The sequence below is a fragment of the Muntiacus reevesi genome, chromosome 3 (assembly GCF_963930625.1).
Source record: "Muntiacus reevesi chromosome 3, mMunRee1.1, whole genome shotgun sequence".
Classification (NCBI taxonomy): Eukaryota; Metazoa; Chordata; class Mammalia; order Artiodactyla; family Cervidae; genus Muntiacus; species Muntiacus reevesi.
Window position 1 is genome coordinate 8,356,091 of NC_089251.1, and position 20,203 is coordinate 8,376,293.

General features: G+C 43.3%; 1 protein-coding gene across 5 annotated transcripts; it reads right to left on the reverse strand.

The window, feature by feature from the left end:
* Positions 1–980: 980 nt before the first annotated feature.
* On the reverse strand, positions 981–16,786 carry ZNF79 (zinc finger protein 79). Of its 5 annotated transcripts, none has more exons than XM_065928417.1 (5): positions 16,434–16,786; positions 11,410–11,495; positions 9,086–9,212; positions 8,471–8,566; positions 981–3,431 (listed from the first exon to the last, which is right to left on the reverse strand). In XM_065928417.1, the coding sequence occupies exons 1-5, from the start codon at positions 16,447–16,449 to the stop codon at positions 2,260–2,262; spliced, it is 1,497 nt and encodes a 498-aa protein (XP_065784489.1). In that variant the 5' UTR covers positions 16,450–16,786; the 3' UTR covers positions 981–2,259. The 5 variants fall into 5 exon arrangements, with proteins under 5 accessions (XP_065784489.1, XP_065784491.1, XP_065784493.1 ...); XM_065928419.1 differs by lacking the exons at positions 11,410–11,495; positions 16,434–16,786 and adding exons at positions 4,002–4,063; positions 5,300–5,520 and having other exon boundaries at positions 984–3,431; positions 9,086–9,100; XM_065928421.1 differs by lacking the exons at positions 11,410–11,495; positions 16,434–16,786 and adding an exon at positions 5,300–5,520 and having other exon boundaries at positions 984–3,431; positions 9,086–9,100.
* Between the last annotated feature and the right edge of the window lie 3,417 nt (positions 16,787–20,203).

Consider the following 20,203-nt stretch of genomic DNA (forward strand, 5'->3'; position numbering starts at 1 on the left):
GGAAAACAGAAAGACTAGAGAATGGGAAAGACTAAAGATCTCTTCAAGAAAGTTAGAGATACCAAGGGAACATTCCATGCAAAGATGGGTTCGATAAAAGACAGGAATGGTATGGACCTAACAAGCAGAAGGTATTAAGAAGAGGTGGCAAGAATACACAGAAGAACTATACAAAAAAGATCTTCACGACTCAGATAATCACGATGGTGTGATCACTCACCTAGAGCCAGACATCCTGGAATGGGAAGTCAAGTGGGCCTTAGAAAGCATCACTACGAACAAAGCTAGTGGATGTGATGGAATTCCAGCTGAGCTATTTCAAATCCTGAAAGATGATGCTGTGAAGGTGCTGCACTCAATATGCCAGCAAATTTGGAAAACTCAGCAGTGGCCACAGGACTGGAAAAGGTCCGTTTTCATTCCGATCCCTAAGAAAGGCAATGCCAAAGAATGCTCAAACTACCGCACAGTTGCACTCATCTCACGCACTAGTAAAGTAATGCTCAAAATTCTCCAAGCCAGGCTTCAGCAATATGTGAACCGAGAACTTCCAGATGTTCAAGCTGGTTTTAGAAAAGTCAGAGGAACCAGAGATCAAATTGCCAACATCTGCTGGATCATCGAAAAAGAGAGTTCCAGAAAAACACCTATTTCTGCTTTATTGACCACGCCAAAGCCTTCGACTGTGTGCATCACAATAAACTGGAAAATTCTGAAAGAGATGGGAATACCAGACCACCTGACCTGCCTCTTGAGAAACCTATATGCAGGTCAGGAAGCTGGACATGGAAGAACAGACTGGTTCCCAATAGGAAAAGGAGTACATCAAGGCTGTATATTGTCACCCTGCTTATTTAACTTATATGCAGAGTACATCATGAGAAACACTGGGCTGGAAGAAGCACAAGCTGGAATCAAGATTGCCGGGAGAAATATCAATAACATCAGATACACAGATGACACCACCCTTATGGCAGAAAGTGAAGAGGAACTGAAAAGCCTCTCGATGAAAGTGAGAGGAGAGTGAAAAAGTTGGCTTAAAGCTCAATATTCAGAAAACTAAGATCATAGCATCTGGTCCCATCACTTCATGGCAAATAGATGTGGAAAGTGTCAGACTTTATTTTTCTGGGCTCCAAAATCGCTGCAGATGTTGACTGCAGCCATGAAATTAAAAGATGCTTATTCCTTGGAAGGAAAGTTATGACCAACCTAGGTAGCATATTAAAAAGCAGAGACATTACATTTCCAACAAAGGTCCGTCTAGTCAAGGCTATGGTTTTTCCAGTGGTCATGTATGGATGTGAGAGTTGGACTGTGAAGAAAGCTGCATGCCGAAAAACTGATGCTTTTGAACTGTGGTGTTGGAGAAGACTCTTGAGAGTCCCTTGGACTGCAAGGAGATCCAACCAGTCCATCCTGAAGGAGGTCAGTCCTGGGTGTCCACTGGAAGGACTGATGCTGAAGCTGAAACTCCAGTACTTTGGTCACCTCATGCAAAGAGTTGACTCATTAGAAAAGACCCTGATGCTGGGAGGGACTGGGGGCAGGAGGAGAAGGGGACGACAGAGGATGAGATGGCTGGATGGCATCACTGACTCAATGGACATGAATTTGAGTAAACTCCGGGAGTTGGTGATGGACAGGGAGACCTGGCGTGTTGTGATTCATGGGGTCAGAGTCGGACACGACTGAGCAACTGAACTGAACCTTGCTGAGGGTGCACCCTCAACCTGTCTTCTTGATGGTAGTAACTAAATATTTGTCAGTCACTTCCCCTGAACGGCTCAGAAAGTGCAGGCTGTGTGCAGCATCAGGGAGTCTCCCCCATCCCCATTCTAATAACCGTTGACCCTGGGATCCTCACTTGAATCCACTCCCCAAATCTGATATCTTAGTGGCCCAGTTATATGGGGAGTACTTGTTCCCAGCCACTGTTCTTGGTTCTTTTGCAATAGCCCTCATTCAAGCAGAGATGACTAAGACAGACCACTGCAAGATACCTGGCCTTTTACGTACAAACCAAGTTCTTCACTTGTTCTTTATAAATCAAGGTTTCTGAGTTAAAGGTAAATCTTGAGAACAGTGTAACTGGAGCTGGGCAGTCTATGCTTACCAAGGTGTTGATAAAGGAGCACCACATGCAAGGTGTAAGGTGTAAAATAGTGACTATTTATTAAAAGGTGCTTTTGCATGTGGCTCTGGGCTAAGCGTTCAAATTACCTGTCAGGCCCCCATCCACTTCAGTTATGTTCCCAGTTACTCTCCAGCATGGAGTCTCTGATGTCTAATGAAAGCTGAACTACACCTGAAGGCCTTCCCACACTCTCTACATTCATAGGGTTTCACACCAGTGTGAATTCGCTGATGCTGACTAAGGGATGAGCTCTGGTTAAATGCTTTTCCACACTCATTGCACTCATAGGGCTTTTCTCCTGTGTGAATTATATGATGCCGAATAAGGGCGGAGCTTTCACTGAAGAACTTCCCACAGTCATTACATTTATAAGGTTTCTCTCCAGTGTGGGTCTTTTGGTGGATTATAAGGTTTGTACTTTGACTGAATGCTTTCCCGCACTCACTACACTTGTAGGGTTTCTCTCCAGTGTGAATCCTCTGGTGGTTTGTGAGGTTTGCACTCTGGCTGAAGGCCTTCCCACATGCGTTACATTTGTAGGGTTTCTCCCCTGTATGGATTCTCTGGTGCTGAATAAATGCCGCACAGTAGCTGAAGGCCTTCTCACAGTTGCTGCACTTGTAGGGCTTCTCCCCTGTGTGAGTCCGCTGGTGGTTGGTAAGATTTGCACTGTGGCGGAACGCCTTCCCACAGTCGCTACACTCATAAGGCTTCTCTCCAGTGTGGATTCTCTGGTGCTGAACAAGGGCTGAACAGTCACTGAAGGCTTTCTCACATTCGGTACATTTGTAGGGTTTTTCTCCAGTATGAGTTCGCTGGTGTTTTGTGAGGTTTGCGTTTTGGCTGAAGGCTCTCCCACATTCACTGCATTTATAAGGTTTCTCTCCAGTGTGAATCCTCTGGTGCTGAATAAGAGATGAGCTCTGGCTGAAGGCCTTCCCACATTCATTGCACTCATATGGCTTCTCCCCCGTGTGGCTCTTCTGATGCTGAGAAAGGGAAGAACAATAACTGAAGGCCTTGCCACATTCGTTACACGTGTACGGCTTCACTCTGTGAGCTTTAACTGTACCTGCATTCTTCCCAAAGCTCTCTGCGTGTGTGTCCCATGTACGGGATCTCACTTTTGTAGGAACTCTCTGCTGTGGAGAAAGGAATGGTCTCAGATTGAGGCTCTTCCCCAGTTCACTGTTCCTGTGCTCTGACTCCCCAGAAGGCATCTCTACACTTGGATCTTGGAATGATTCTTCAGAAATGTCTTGCTCAGGTGGTGATTCAGATATAATCTTCCAATCTGAAGAAAATTTAGAAAAGTAATTTTAAAAATTCTTTTGGTGGTAGAAGATGCTACAGTATGAAGGCTGAAGGAGCTGGGCTAAGCCTGTATGCAGACTGGTTCCATGCTTCACCCCTTTCACCCAGGATGTGTATGTAAGTGTTAGCTGCTCAGTCCGACTCTTTGTGGCCCCATGGATTGCAGCCCACCAGGCTCCTCTGTCCATGGGATTCTCCAGGCAAGAATACTGGAGTGGGTTGCCATTCCCTGCTCCAAGGGATCTTCCCGACCCAGGGATTGAACTTCGGTTGCCTGCATTACAGGTAGATTCTCTACCATCTGAGTCACCAGGGAAGCCCCAGGATGCTTCTGTTCTCAACTGACTGACCAGAAAACTTTTCAGAGACATGAGCACCCTTTGCTCCCCTTCCTAAACAGCAGAAGTGGATCCTGAGCTTGTCTCAGATGCACACCTCTCCTGTCTTATTTCTGACACTCCTCTCCTGTGCTTTTGCCAAGTACTGGGGTTGTCATGAGCTGTCTTCTTAGTCTCACAATTCTCAGTATGGTTTTGGGCAACCTACTTACCAGGTTGGGATAATTCACTTTAAAAAGCTTACGACTGATGCCAGCAGGATGAACCTTTTCACCTATGAAATCAGCAAAATTTCAAAAAAAAAAAGGTTAATTCTAGAGTGGGGGTAAGGGTGCAGCAGTTGGCATGTCACATACTGTGTGGCTGCATAAACAGGAACAAGCTTTCTGGAAAGCAATTGGGCTGCACCTGTCCAGAGTCTAAAATGCTGACATCAGAATTCCACTAGTAAGAATCTATCCTGAGGAACTAATGAGAAATTACATAGAGCTGCACTGACATCATTTGTTCTCAACACTGCATTATTTGTCAAATGAAAAGCAAATACCTAAATGTTTTAATAACAAGGAATGACTATAGTATAGCCAATTAAGAGACACTATTTAGGAGTTAAGTCATGTGTGCAATCTGTGCACTATAATTCCTTTTGTAGAAAGATATTTATTGAAAAAACCCTGGCAAACTATACAATGTGAAGGTAAGCTGTGTTGTCTTTGAGTTGTGGGGTTAGGCAGGGGTAATTTTTATGTTCTTCGATGCTTATGTGTATTTCTAATGTTCTCTAGTGACAGTATTATTTTTATAATAAGTTATAAAAATCTTGCTTTGAAAGAATATGCAGTGATAAACAATATGCTGTTAAGTGCAAGAATATATAAAATTACATAGTTATCTTAATTGCTTTTATAATATGGACAGGAGTGGGTGATATTTTTTTAAACGAGTTGATTCTTGTTTTTGGCCTTGTGGCATGGCATGCAGAAGTTTACTTCCTGGACCACGGATTGAACCCATGCCCCCTGCAGTGGACGAGTGGAGCCTTAACAATTGGACCACCAGGGAAGTCCCAATGATTCTTCCTCCTTGGGACCCCATTCATTTTAAGAGAAAACCTTAAAGTGTGAGTTAACGTATAGTATTTGGCAAGTGTTAAAACTAATTGAACCCTCTGGTCCCAGACACCTGTCTGTCTCCATGGAGGCTTACAGCTACAGGGAGTGGAGTTTTAGGGAGACAATGGAGCTTCTTTTCTCAAGGGTCAATTTTCCTAAAATGGTTCTTCCTGTTTCTACCTTATCTAGGGAAACAGGTTAGTTTTAGGTGCCCTTTATTTGAATTTCTATAGAGAACCCTGATCCAGGTTGCCTGGGTTCAAATCTTGGCCGTACCTCCTGCTATCGATACAACTTTGGGCAAATTACTATACCTTGGATTTATTATCTGTGAATGTAGCTCTCTTACAGAATCATGAGAACTAAATGAGCTAAAACACAAATGACCCAGAACATACCTGAGAAATAGCAAGTGTTCTATGATTGCTTGTTATTATCTTGAATCTCTGTCTTGTAAATATGTTTCCCACTAAGCAGTTTTCCCTGTGAGTTGCATGTGCATCTGGAGCCTCGTCTACCAAGAGCACAGAAGTCCCTCTTTCGGGTTGAAGGTATCTCTATGTCACCTGGTATTAGGCCTTAGAAGACTCTGACAGCTCTCAAATACTGGCTGTCTTATCTGAGTGAAAGATGGAAAGAAGAAAAGTGATAATAAAAGAAGCAGTAGGAGAAAGGAACAATTAAGGTTAGGTTAGGACTAACAGGCGGAGAAGGCAATGGCACTCCAGTACTCTTGCCTGGAAAATCCCATGGACGGAGGAGCCTGGTAGGCTGCGATCCATGGGGTCACTAAGAGTCGGAAACGACTGAGCGACTTCACTTTCACTTTTCAGTCTCCTGCACTGGAGAAGGAAATGGCAACCCACTCCAGTGTTTTTGCCTGGAGAACCCCAGGGACGGGGCAGCCTGGTGGGCTGACATCTGTGGGGTCGCACAGAGTTGGACACGACTGAAGTGACTTAGCAGCAGCAGTAGTAGGACTAACAGGTTAGGATTCCATGTTTCCATTGCAGGGGTCACAGGTTCGATCCCTGGTCGGGTAAATAAGATACGGCATGCCCAACCAGAGACAAAAAACAGACCATGTGATGTTCATGAACTGTCTTGCCTCAGCTCACCTCTCCCCTGAGTGCCAGCTCCTGTATAACACAGTCTAATAATATCTCAAACCGAGTATACCCAAAAATAGAAGTGGTGATTTTCCCTTTCTAGCCAGTAACTTAGTCAGCCCTTCTATTCACCCAACTGCTCAGACCAGGGTCACCCTTAATGCCTTATCTCTCATATCCAATCCCTAGTGAGTCCTGTTGGCTGTAACACCAAGTATGTCCTGAATCTTTGTCCTGACCCACCACCATCCTCTTATTGTTATGTCCTAACTGATCTCCCTGCTTCCCGTCTTCAACCCTGAAAGTCTAGTCTCCACACGTTATCTTCTCAAACACAAATCACATATTATCCTTTTTCTGCTCAACACCTTCAGTGGCTTCCTATCTTCCTACTTGGATAAAACCTGAATGTCTTCCATGAGTCTTATAAGGTCTGCTGCCCTGCCCAGCACCCTTATTTACTGAGTCCTAGGATCTTCTGATCCTAACACAAGTCAAACTAATCTCCACTCAAAGCTTCAAGGCATGGTGTGGCCCAGGATGTTCCTTATGCAGACACTCAGACAGCTGGCTCATTCTCTTCCTTCAGACCTCAGTGCCAATGTCACCTCAAAGTGGTCTCTCCTATTCATCTAACTGAGAATAGCCCTCACTGGTATTCCCATTCCTACAGTACTCACCACTATTCAATGTTCTACCAGTTATTTTGTTTACTCATTCTATTTACGTTCCTTGCTAGTATGTAAGCAGGGACTCAATCTTCTTCTCTGTTGCACCTCCAGTAGCTATTAATAAAACAACCCCAGGCATGGACCAAAGAGTGAGGCAAAGGCACATCCAAGCCCTGGGTGTGTCTGTCACTGTGGGAGGGTGGATTGGAATAACAGAGAACCCTGAACCCACCCATGAGGCTCAGCAATATCCAGGGTGCTCTGTGGGGCCTCAGAGCAGAGGTAAGACATCCCCGGGGCAGTGTTTTAGTTACTCTTAACAGCCAGATTTAAAACTCCTCCAATTACTTCACTTATCACAGAATTAATACAGTCCTACACTGTCAACAACTTTTTCATATGTATCAGTCTTGTCAAGTAAGACAGGTTTTGTTATCCACATTTTTGAGATATAGAAACATATGACCACAATTTAGTGATTTACTCTGAATCCATGCACTTGATACGCAGTAAGCCAGCACCTGGCGCATCTTCCATGGGTCCATATCCAAAGTTGCTTCCACACCAACACTCTACACTGACACCTCAGGGCACAGAGTTTCCATGGTAACACCTTTCCCAACTTCTCTTTCTCATAACTTGGTGATCTCAATCTTCTTCAGTACCCTTTTTAGGCTCCTGAACTCCTCTGAGACTGATGAAGCCTTTTCCCACGAAAATGCAGTTATTGCCATAAAACCCTGCATTTCATCTCTGAAGTTCTACACGGGGTCTCGGGACTTAGGGGGAAAGGTCCTGCCTAACAAGGATGGTGAGCTGGGAAGGGGTGCGGCAAGGGGCAAGGAAGCAGCAGGGGAGTCAGGCTCCCTGCGAAAGAAAGTATTTCAGTGAGTGTGAGTGGTGCCCGCAGTTACAACAAGGACTGAGGTGACATGTGACAGGCTGCTTAGAGAGAGGCTAAAATGGGAAGGAGAGAGTGCAGATAAACCCTGTGGAAAAGAAGCCAGAGGCTTTGTTTTGTTTTCATTGACTTACAGCAACCATGATCAGATATAAAAGCATTAGGCTGCATTTTTAGAAAAATTTAAAATTGTGTCACCTTAAAGCTGTTAAGTTCATTTGTACCTCTGATGCTTTAAGTTTCAAAATACCAAAAGTAGCTGCCCTGCCACAGCTGGGCCTGACTACAGGCCCTGCCAGAGGTCATTTACCTGCAAGGGCTGAAATACGAAGGTGAAGGTGGAGTGAGCAGCCTTAGATGAGCAGGAAGACATAAACATACATAGAAATTATGGTTTCCTGTGCTTTTGTTTTTCCTGAGTTTCTTAGTGTCAGCTCTTGAGAAAATTCCAGCATGGCCATGAAGATGGGGTGCAGAATCCAATAGAGTCAGTCAGACAGGGGAGCAGCAGCAGGTGTCACAGCTGAAGGATGGGTAAAGGTGGGCACCTCAGACCCTCAATACGGTGTACCTGAGGCAGGGAATGTCCTGGGCTGGCAAAGATGACTCTCATTTCCTGGAGGCCAGCAACACCACCTGTGCTTCCAAATACCTCCCAGCTTGGGGAGACTGAGGAGATGGTATGGAATAGAGGCTTTTGGAGTTTGACTGGTGTTACTTCAAACCCAGCCTCGCTACTTTCTAACTGGGAGGCTCTGAACCAGTGAGTCAGCCTCTCTCAGCTTTATTTTCCTCATCTATAAAAGTGGCATAGCTACCTCCCTTGTTAAAATATTCAAATGTTTCCAAAGGGGCTTTTCCTCCTGACACTCTGCTTTGCTCACTCACCTGGACAGGCATTCCTTAGGCCGTCTCTCTTGAGCATCCATGAATCTTCCCTTTGTTCCAACTGGAAGTTCATACCAGGCTGGGAAACTGGAAGTCCTATATAAGGGAAAAAGAAGTGGACTTTAGAGATCTGCACTAAGTATAAACAGCTACCCAGAACTGGGGGAGATGAACAGGTCATTCATTTCATTCATGCAATAAATAAACTGAGCACTGACTTGGTGCTGGCCACTAGGGGACACAGCAGTAAGAAAGACAGATAATGGTGCTGAAGTCTTGTTAGAGCATTTCTGAAAAGAGATAAAGAAACAGCCTCAAGGAGGGGTCAAGCCAGAGAGCTAAGCAAGCCCATAAAACAAGTTACTTAGGAAGATGGGAACTTACTATGGAGGACCCCTTCTGGGAAGTAGGAAAATGTGGAGGTACAGCTTCGAGGGGCAACAAAATGAAACTAGCTATTTCCCAATCCAGAATGCAGAGACCTTTTGCTGGTGAATGAGGAGGAATAAACACTGTCCCTCTGGTGCATCAGAGCCACTCAGGATCACTCAAGACTGGGAAGTACCACAGATTTTCAGAACTAAACAAATTCTGAATTTTAAATGGTTTCCTTACCCAGTAAGACCAGGTTTCTGGACTTTTCTGGCATCCCTTCCTCGAACCTGTCCCTCGGAGCAGGGGCCAACTGCCTCCATCCCCCCTGGGTAAAATCTACAGTCAAACTGCTGAAAGGTGTGGATCCCTGTAACAACAAGCACATTCCTTCTTGTCCAGTGCCCTTAGAATGTGAGGAGGCAGGCAGGCTGGCAGCTCTGGGTGTGGTGGTTAGTGAACCTACTAAAGGTCTCTGAAAGGACTCGGGGTAGTTCCAGAAAAGCACCACTGATCACGTCCTATGTGCCTAACGCTATACTGGACACTCATGCATGAAAATAAGTAACGGTCTCTCTGTCTTCACACGTTTATAATTCTTGTAGACTTTATATAAAAATAGAAATATATATACATATGAGCAGTAACTGGGCAGAAACTAACAGGTGCTCGGGAATTAAAAGTACCAACATAGAACAAAATTAGAATGTGTGAGTTTATGCGGCAAGGAATCAGCTGCACATCAGCAAAGAATGTGAATGATGAATGTTTGCAGAACATTTAATAAATATTCCCATGAGCTCAGACATCTTACAGTAAGCAGGAGAGCCAAGCATATTTGCAACTACCTGTAACAATGTGTGAAAGAGAGGGATATTCTAGTTGCTAGGATAATGGAAGAGGAATCTTAGATGGAGGGCAGGGGTAGGACACTCATGGAACACCAGAGAGAGAGAAGGCAACCACCAAGTTGGCCTTTAAGGAGCAGGTTCCTCAGATGGAGAAAGAGAAGGCTATCCAAAGCGGGGAAGGCATCGTGAGCACAGGTGTAGAGGCAGGGACATTTTTATCTGTTATCAGCCTAGGAAATGGTGCCTTCATGTACCGTGTTGGCCATATCAGACACCTGGATGTCATCTTCCCGTTTTCCTGCAGCTCCCCACAAGTCAAATACATGTTCGTTCTTCCTCCCCAGTAGCATGAGAATTTACACATTTCTCTCCACACCCCTACCACTGCCTTGTTTAAGCCAGTAGCATTTCCCAAATCTTAACTAATTTCCTGATTTCTAATTTTACCTGTCCTTCCAATACATCTTCACACTGAGAAATGCTTTAAATGGGACAGAGGGTCATTTTAAAAAACATTGGGGGTCTTTTTATAGTAATCAAGAGAGTAAAATCCACTATGAAGATATAAGGGTTATGAACCAAATAATAAATATATAATTCACACGGGAAAAACTTTAGGAAATACGAGGAGAAATTTAAAATATGATAGCTGTGAGAGGTATTAAATAGCTCAGTGCTGACATTTAATGCAAAATAAACCAAAAAATAAAGGTATGGAAGAAATGACTAATTTAATAAGGTTGAGCATGTAGAGTTGTAAAGTCCTACACCCTGCAATTACACTATACCTGCATGTTTTGTGTGGAGAAGAGACACAAACTATCCTCCATGGGACACAGACCAGCCACATGTGCAGACAAGAAACCAAAGTCACAGTTTTGGCATATCTAAAAAATTAAGATCACAGCCAAAAACATTCAATATATCTGAACAAAAAAGGAACAAAATAAATTATGGATTGAACTCATGAGGTTAAAAATATTAATTTTAAAATAAATGCCCAGAGGGATGGGATGGGGAGGGAGGTGGGAGGGGGATTCAGGATGGGGAACACATGTAAATCCATGGCTGATTCATATCAATGTATGCCAAAGACCACTACAATACTGTCAAGTAATTAGCCTCCAATTAATATAAATAAATGAAAAATAAGAAAAAAAAAAAGAAAAGATAACACACACTAAAAAAAAAATAAATCAATCTAAGGAAAGCAGAAGCCAAAAAAAAAAAATACTAAAAGTTTTCTTTTAATAAAGATTAGAATTGATGAAGAAATCCAAGAGCAGACTTTCTAAAAATGAAAACAGACCAATTCCTAGTCTAGTCAAGAAAAGGAAAGGGTGAAGACAGTTCTTACCTTCACAGAAGCACTATGAAATGGAGTTTATTGGAAATAATTCTGTAGAATACTCTTAATGATGGGGGAAATATTAATCCAATGCTACTAAGTAGAAATAAAAAGGTTACAAAGCAGGACAAATCGTCTCTGGGACAACAACAACAAAAAGAGTACCTAAAAGCATACAAATCAAAAAGTTAAGTGTTATTTCTTTGTACAAATAAAGGTGACTGGGGGGTTGGGTAGTATATTGTCTACATTTTCCAGGTTTTCTACAAAGAACATGAGTGTCTTTTGTAATTGAAAACCAAAAGCACTGTTAGTTTTTTTTTTTCCTAGAAAAAAAGACTGCTTCTTGGAGTAAATTTCCAACTTACTTGGGGCCCTGCTGTGAGACCAGCTGCCATTCCTTCCTCTTCTGTGTCTTCCTCCTGGGGAAGGGCAGGGTCTGGAGAAGGTGGTTCTGGAGGAAGAGAAAGAAACCAATGAGGCAAAAAAGTTCACAGCTCATCAAATTAGAAAGCCTCACATTCTCACTCTAAAGAGCATGTTCAGATGATATTATAGGTCCCAGGGCTCACTGGGGCTGAATTTGCAGAACTGCAATGGGGTATAAATTTTCCCATTTCCTTTTCTACCTCAGAAGTTCCATCAATCCACTCAGACACAGAAAGGCATTAAAGTGTAAAGACTGTCAAGCATTCCAGATCGACAACTTCCCAGCAACTTTTCTATGTGATCCCTTGTAAAGTTTCTGTGAAGATTTAAACACAGACAAAGCAGCTGACACAATGCCTGGCGTGTAAATATATAGCTTACAACTATTATCAATTAAGTTCTTTGCAGAAAGTGGCTCTGCAAATTAAAGACATTTGCTTAATCAAAAGAAGAGGTAGTGACCAAGTGGGATTCATTCCAGGAATGTAAGGTTGCTTCAACACATGAAAAGTAATCTATAATACACTGTATTAATACAAAGGCGGGGGGGCGGGGGGCGGAGAACCCATACGATCATCTCAGTGAACACCAAGAGGCTATTTAAGAGAATCTGATACCTTTTGCTATAAAACACCTCCAATAAACCAGGAACAGAAGGGGACTTCCTCAACTTGATAAGAGGCATTTCCAGAAAGCCCAGAGCTAAAGAATAATGCTTTTCGTCTAAGATCAGGAACAAGACAAGGATGTCAGCTCTTGTCAGTTCTACTCAGTACTACACTGGAAGTTCTAGCCAGAGCAATCAGACAATATCAGGCAAAGTAATCAAATGCATCCAGATTGGAAAGGAAAAATTTAAATGATCTCTATTTGTGAATGGCATGATTTTGTACACAGAAAATCCTAAGAAATCAACAGAAAAACTATCATAGCTAAAGAAGTTCAGCAAGGTTGCAGGATACAATGTGAACAAACAATAAAAAGACACCTCAATTAAAAATGGGCAAAGAATTGAATACACAGTTCTCCAACTATATTTCTGTAACTAGCAATGAACAATCTAGAAATGAAAATTAAAAGAGAATTAAAAGAACAAAACACCTAAGAATAAACTGAATATATGAAGTGCAAGACATTACACTGAAAACTACCAAATTTTTGTTTAATCTTTTGTCTGATTCTTTTTTAATTAATTTATTTATTGAAGGATAATTGCTTTACAGAATTTTGTTGTTTTCTGTCAAACTGCAAGAGAATCAGCCATAAGTATACATCTATCCCCTCCCTTTTGATCCTCCCTCCCATCCCACTCCTCTAGGTTGATAAAGAGCCCCTATTTGAGTTTCCTGAGCCATACAGCAAATTCCCTATTTTTTAAAGTAGCTATCTATTTTAAAAATGGTAATGTAACTTTTATGTTACACTTTCCATATATCTCACCCTCTCCTCATGTCCATTCGTCTATTCTCTATCTCTATGTTTATGTCTCTATGTCTATCTCTATGTCTATTCTCTATTCTCTATGTTTCTCCACTGCTGCTCTGTAAATAAATTCTTCAGTATAATTTTTCTAAACTCTGTAAATATGCGTTAGAATACGATATTTAGCATTCTCTTTCTGATGTACTTCACTCTGTATAATAGGTTCTAGGTTCATCCACCTCATTAGAACTGACTCAAATGCATTCCTTTTAATGGCTGAGTAATATTCCATTGTGTATATGTAACACAACTTTTTTTTTTTTAATTAATAACACAACTTCTTGATCCATTTGCCTTTCAATGGACATCTAGGTTGTTTCCATGTTCTAGCTATTGTAAACAGTGCTGCAATGAACAATGGGATACATGTGTTTTTCTCAATATTTTTTTCCCTCAGGGTATACACCTAGGAGTGGGATTGCTGGGTATATGGTGGTTTTATTCCTAGTTTTTTAAGGAATCTCCATACCATCTTCCATAGTGGCTGTATCAATTTACATTCCCACAAACAGTGCAAGAGGGCTCCCTTTTTCCCATACCATTTGCAGCATTTATTATTTGTAGACTTTGATGACAGCTGTTCTGACAGGTGTGAGGTGATATCTCACTGCAGTTTTGATTTGCATTTCTCTAATAATGAGCAATGTTGAGCATCTTTTCATCTGTTTGTTAGCCATTTGTATGTCTTCTTTGGAGAAATGTCTCTTTAGGTCTTTTTCCCACTTTTTGACTGGGTTGTTTGTTTTTATGGTATTGAGTTATATTAACTGCTTGTATATTTTGGAAATTTATCCTTTATCAGTTGTGAAAACTACCAAATATTTTTAAAGGAAACTACAGAAGAGCTAAATAAATGAAAAGCCATTCCATGTTCATGAACTGAAAGACAATAATCCTGAGATTGCAATATTCAGTAAATTAATTTGAGTCAATGCAGTCCTATCAAAATCCCAGCTGTTTTTTTAAATAAAAATTTAGGAGCTGCTCCTAAAATTCATATGCAAATGCATGGGACATAGAACAATCAATCTGGAAAAAGAACAAGTGATGGAAGACTCATATTCACGATATCAAAACTTTCCACAAAGCAACAGTAATTAAAGTAGGGTGGTACTATGGATAGACAGATCAGTGGAGAAGAACTGAGAGTCCAGAAATAAATCCATACATTTAGGGACAACTTATTTTCAACAAGAGTGCCAAGAAATTAAAATTTCTTTTCAACAAAATAGAGGTGGGACACCTGGATATCTACATGCAAAAGAATGAAGCTGGACTCCTACCTCACACCATCTATAAAAATTAACCCAAAATGGATCAGAGTTAAATGTAAAAGCTAAAACTTTAAGAAGAAAATATAAATCTTTATAACATCTGATTAGGCAATACATTTATTAGACATGATATCAAAAGTACAAGGAAAAAAATTAAGTGGGAGTTGATAAAAATTAAAAACTTTGTGCTTTAAAGGACACTATCAAAGTGAAAACACCTGCAAATCATACACCTTCTAAGGGTCTAATATCCAAAATATATACAGATTTCTCTATATTAAAAACTCAACAAAGAAGGACAAATAACCCAACTTAAAAATGAGCAATGGATTTGAGTAGATATTTAAGTGAGATACAAAAAACTAGTAAGTATATGAAAAGATGCTCAACATCTTGAGTCACTGGAGAAATACTTATCAAACCAGTGTGAGATACCACTTCACACCCACTAAGATGGCTAAAATAAAAAAGACACATTAAAATAAAGTACTGATGAGGATGTGTGAATGCCTATGTGCTCAGTCGCTAAGTCGTGTTTAACTCGGAGACTGTAGCCCGCCAGGCTCCTCTGTCCATGGGATTTCCCAGCAGTGCATTGCTATTTCCTTCTCAAGGGGATCTTCCGAAGTAGGGCTCAAACCAGTGTCTCCTGCATTGGCAGGTGGATTCTTTACCACTGAGCCACCAGGAAAGCCTGGTGAGGACATACAGAAACTGAAATTCTCATACACTGCCACTGGGAACGTGAAATGGTGCTGCCACTGTGGAAGACAGTCTTGTAGTTCCTCAGAAAGTTAAACAGAGTTACCATGGTTACACAGTAATTCCTCCCCTAAGTACAAACTCTAGCAAAATGAAAATATTTTCAAAAGAAAATGTTTGCATGCACGTTCATAACATCATAATAGTGCAAACTGGAAACCACTCAGATGTCCATCAACTGAGGCACAGGTAAACAAAACATGGTATAATCCATGTAATGGAATATTATTTGGCCATAAAAAGGATGTACATTTCTTCATGCTTTGACATGGATGAACCTTGAAACATACTAAATGGAAGAACCCAGACACATATACTGTATGATTCTATTTTCATGAATTGTCCAGAATAAGCACATACACAGGGACAGAACGATGAATAGCTGGCCAGAGACTACGGGGAAAGGAGACTGTGGAGTAGCGCCAGTTTCTTTGTGAGATGATGAAAATGTTCTGGAATTAAATAGTGGCGATGGTTGCCTAATTTTGTGACTATAATAAAAACCACTGAACTGTAAACTTTCAAAGTGAATATTATAGCATGCAAATTATATCCCAATTAAAAGAAAAACAAACAAGAGTGTTAGTATAGTCCTCAGAAACAACTCTAAAAAAAGTGAAAAAGTCTGAACACTAGTCTTAGTACAGACTTCACGTTACTGAGCTGTACCTATCCATTGTACTTATTTTCACCGTTGGTACTATGGGGAAGACGACAACCGTCCTGCTTGTGTTCCTGGGTCTCCGAGGGAAGACAACATGAAATGCTGGATTTGAAATTGCACTTGATAAGTGACAGAGCAATTCTTGGTATAGGGGAGGATGGCAATGCCTCACTGGTGACTATCACACACACATTCGTTCTGTTCTGGAAAGCATTCAAGGTGCTTTCAAAAGCATCACTTTATTTCATGCTTACAGTTCTTAGAGGTGAACGAGGTAGTTAACGTCATTTTACCTTTTCCTCCATGAAGAAACACAGGTCAAGAGACCTGGCTGGTACCCCCCAGCTTAAACAGGAATCCTAGTCTTCTGATTCTAAATTCCCAGGATTCGCTAAGATTTCACAATCCAACTGGGTTGAACCCACCCTCAGTATCACAGGAAGTCAACAGGATCCCATTCCGAGTATTCCTGGTCGCTTCAAGAGGGCTGGAAGATCAGGAGCAATAAAGGAGGCCCTGAGCACGTCCCATTTCCCTTTCCAATGCCCACTTCTACTTTTTAATATGCCATAGGTACGTCAACAAATCAGAGCCAGGAACAGGACAGTCAGAGATGATTCAGGACTGAGCTCTTCAACTTTTTTTTGACCCCGTAATTATTTAAAAAAGGACCGTCCCCAACTACTTGTGGAAAGGATAACCGCTGAGTTCCGAACCGGGTCGCACAGCAGTACTGGCGCGAAGGCTGGAAGCCACGAACCGCTCCAACACTCCCCCTCACCTCCTTCTTCCAGCATCCGGGTCCCGCCTCGCGCCACCGCCTCCCAGCAATTCTCTGAGCGTCGGAGTCGCTTCACTGCAGCCCCAGCCCCGCTCCGGGCTCTTCTCTCAGGCCTCTCGCCTCAAAGGCCGGATCTGAGTCTGCGGAGCTGACCCGGGTCCGTGCTGTCCGGCCGGGTCTCTCATTGTCTCCACAACCACAGCCGGGCGTCGGCTGGGGAGCCCGTGACGCAACCGCCGACTCGGTCTCTAGCGGAACACCGCTTGAAAAAGCCCGCTTGCTGCCGTTTACGTGAAAAGGTTCCAGGATACGGCTACCGCTTGGAGCTCAGAAACAGCGGTCGCAGGCCCGCCTCTGAGCCAAAGGGGGGGACGCGCCTTAAAAGCGTCACTTCCGGTCATGCGCACATGCCTCCTTGCGCCACAGGACTCCATCTCCCAGAAATCGCTACGCTCTGTTCCTGGCCGAACAGGTGTTCTCTCTCTCTAGGTGTGAGGCTGTGACCCACGCACCTTCGTGGACCGTATTTCCTAGCCAGGCTTCCGGCAGTTCCTGCTCCCAGAAGATGTTTCCCGTCACGCTTTATTGTACATGCGTTGCAGGGGTCCATCCACGAATCGAATACTCGGGCGTCTTGGATAGGAAGCAACTTGACAGCTAAGGCTCCGGGAGCGGTGCTTTTAGCGCAGGCGCTGATACGCATCGTCGCTGAGCGCCTCAATGATTTGACGTGCCCAGGACCGCGGCTCAGCGAGGTCCTCTCGCTAATCCTTCAGCTCGGGGCCCAACCCCAGCCACCCTCACTGGTCTTCGTGAGCCCTACAGAGAGTTTGGGGTTGGGGGATTAAAGGAAGTGAGGGCCCCCTCAGTGTGAACAGGGCAGTCACAGGTTGGCTTGGAACGCTCAAAGTATCCGTCAGCAGGAGGGAACGTCTTTCAGTAATTTCAGGGGCAGGAGTACACTTTAATAGAGTTCGATCTGAATTATGAAGGTAGGAGTTTCCTGAATATTACGCCCTTGGAGGCTTCTGTGCTGCCAAAGGGGATATTTCAAAGTGGGCTTCCTCAGAGCATTGATGAAAATGTCCCACAAGCCTGTTGATCTTCACTAATCAAGCAATTTTCTAATGATCAATTTAGTTTTAGAGACATTTTTTGACGTTAAGGAGATAAGAATGTATTACGTGGGCAGCAGAAATGAGTTTGGGGGTCCTGAACCTGTTTTCATTTTGTCTCTGTCTCTGTTAATCAACGCTGGTAAGTGTTTTTCCAATATAATTCTAAATTTGTAGGGTCTTCTATGAACTTACTGGGATTCACTCCATGAGACAAGTCACACCCACAGATCTCTTTGAGATAAGCCCTTCTCTATCTTAGGCTTTCAGTGTCATATCTTTTTGGCTTTTCCTACTGTTGATGGCATTCTTAAGAATACTGAAGTGGTTTGCCGTTTCCTTCTCCAGTGGACCAAGTTTTGTTAGAACTCTCCTCCATGACCCTTCCATCTTGGATGGCCCTATACGGCATGGCTCATAGTTTCTTTGAGTTAGACAAGGCTGTGATCCATGTGACCAGTCCATGGGGTCGCAAAGAGCCAGACACGACAGCAACTAAACTGAATTGAAACTTAGGCTTGAGTGATTTCTAGGCTTACAACTCTGGAGATCAAGGCTGAGATGGATCTCCCTGGGCTAAAATCAAGGTGTTTTCCGGGCTATGTTCCTTCTGGAAACTCTAGGCAGAGAGTCTGTTTTCATTGTTTTTTCCAGCTTCCAGATGCTGCCTGCCATTTCTTGGCTAGTGTGCTCTTCCAGCTGATGTGTTCTGCCCCTGCCACAGGCTCAGTAGGTGCTTAACCCCTAATAGCCACTAGGAGGTAGCAGAGTGCTTCATGTCTCTGTTTAGTTGCTCAGTCCTGCCTGACTGGGATCCCAGGGACTGCAGCAGGCCAGGCTTCCCTGACTTCACTATCTCCTGGAGTTGGCTCATGGTCAAGTCCATTGAGTCGGTGATGCCATCCAGCCATCTCATCCTGTTTCCCGCTTCTCCTGCCCTCAAATCTGTCCCAGCATCAGGGTCTTTTCCAGTGAGTCCGCTCTTCACATCAGGTAGCCACAGTATTAGGTCTTCAGCTTCAGCATCAGTCCTAATGAATATTCAGGGTTGATTTCCTTTAGGATTCACTGGTTTGGTCTCCTTGCTGCCCAAGGGACTCTCAAAAGTCTTCTCCGCATCACAGTTTGAAAGCATCAGTTCTTCGTCACTCCGCTTTCTTTATGGTCCAACTCTCACATCCACACATGACTACTGGAACAATCATCAGTCAGTCAGTCGTCAGTCAGTCAGTTGCTCAGTCGTGTCTGAATCTTTGCGAACCTATGGACTGCAGCACGCCAAGCCTCCCTGTCCATCACCAACTCCCAGAATTTACTCAAACTCATGTCCATAGTGTTGGTGATGCCATCCAACTGTCTCATCCTCTGTCGTCCCCTTCACCTCTCACCTTCAATCTTTCCCAGCATCAGGGTCTTTTCAAATGAGTCAGCTTTTCACATCAGGTGGCCAAAGAATTGGAGTTTCAACATCAGTCCTTCCAATGAACGTTCAGGATTGACTTCCTTTAGGATGGACTGGTTGGACCTCCTTGCAGTCCAAGGGACTCTCAAGCATCTTCTCCAACACCACAGTTGAAAAGCACCAATTCTTCGGCGCTCAGCTTTCTTTATAGTCCAACTCTCACATCATAGCTTTGACTACATGGACCTCTATTGGCAAAGTGGTGTTGATTCTTCTCCATACACAGCGTGGCGTTAGGGAATTTCTTGCCTTAGGTTCTCAGAAGCCAGGATTACCCTGAAAATTGTTCTGGGGGTGCTAGTGGGTGATGGGATGGATGTTGGTTGGCAGCGCACTTTTCTATCCAAGGCAAGGTAAAGCACAGCTTCTTCTGCACCTGTCCTCTGGGGACATTTCGTCTTGCCACACTTCTCCATGGACGTGTGCCTGATGGTCCTGGACTGGGTTCCTGTGGCAGATACAGAACTGTCAGCTGGGGCTGCCTTGGGCCCTGAAGCATCTTGTGCTGTCATGGGAAGGCCTCAAGGAGTATAAGGGGACCTCTGAAGAGTGCGTGTGTCCATAGTCCTTGGTACCTGTAAGTAGGTGCTAGTAGTAATCAGAGGTTGCTGAGACAATAGGGTAGAAAATGAAAACTTATAAACATTTCAAATATTCCATGAAGCACCCCCTGAGCCTTGAACGCCGCCTTGCTTCTTATCGCCACCACAGCCTCCTACCATCACCCGCATGGTCTCACCACCACCACAGGAAACAGATTTGAGCACTTTAGTGCCATCCTCGCATCTAAGTGCTTTACATGATCATCTCCTTTCATCCTTGTAACCACCACCAAGGGAGGTAGCATCATTGTGCCCATTTAACAGATGGATAAACTGAGGTTTAGGGAGGTTAAGGGACTTGTCCAGCTCTCTCCACTTCTCTGCCTGGACCACTCCACACTTCCCTTGCCCTTCTCTACAATCTCATTTGGTCTCACTACAAAGCTTAAGTTGTCAAGATGGGTACATGATGGGGGGCTGCACAACCTGAATACAGTGAATAAAGGGAAGAAAACAGGATCTGGAATGAAAAGTTCCCTCTCCTGTGTAGTGACGCTGGGAAGTGTGTGTGTCAAGGGAGAGATCTTTAAAGGCAGAACCAAATTCTAAACAGCAGTTTTGTTTGGAAAGGTGTAGGTGTGAATTTTTTTA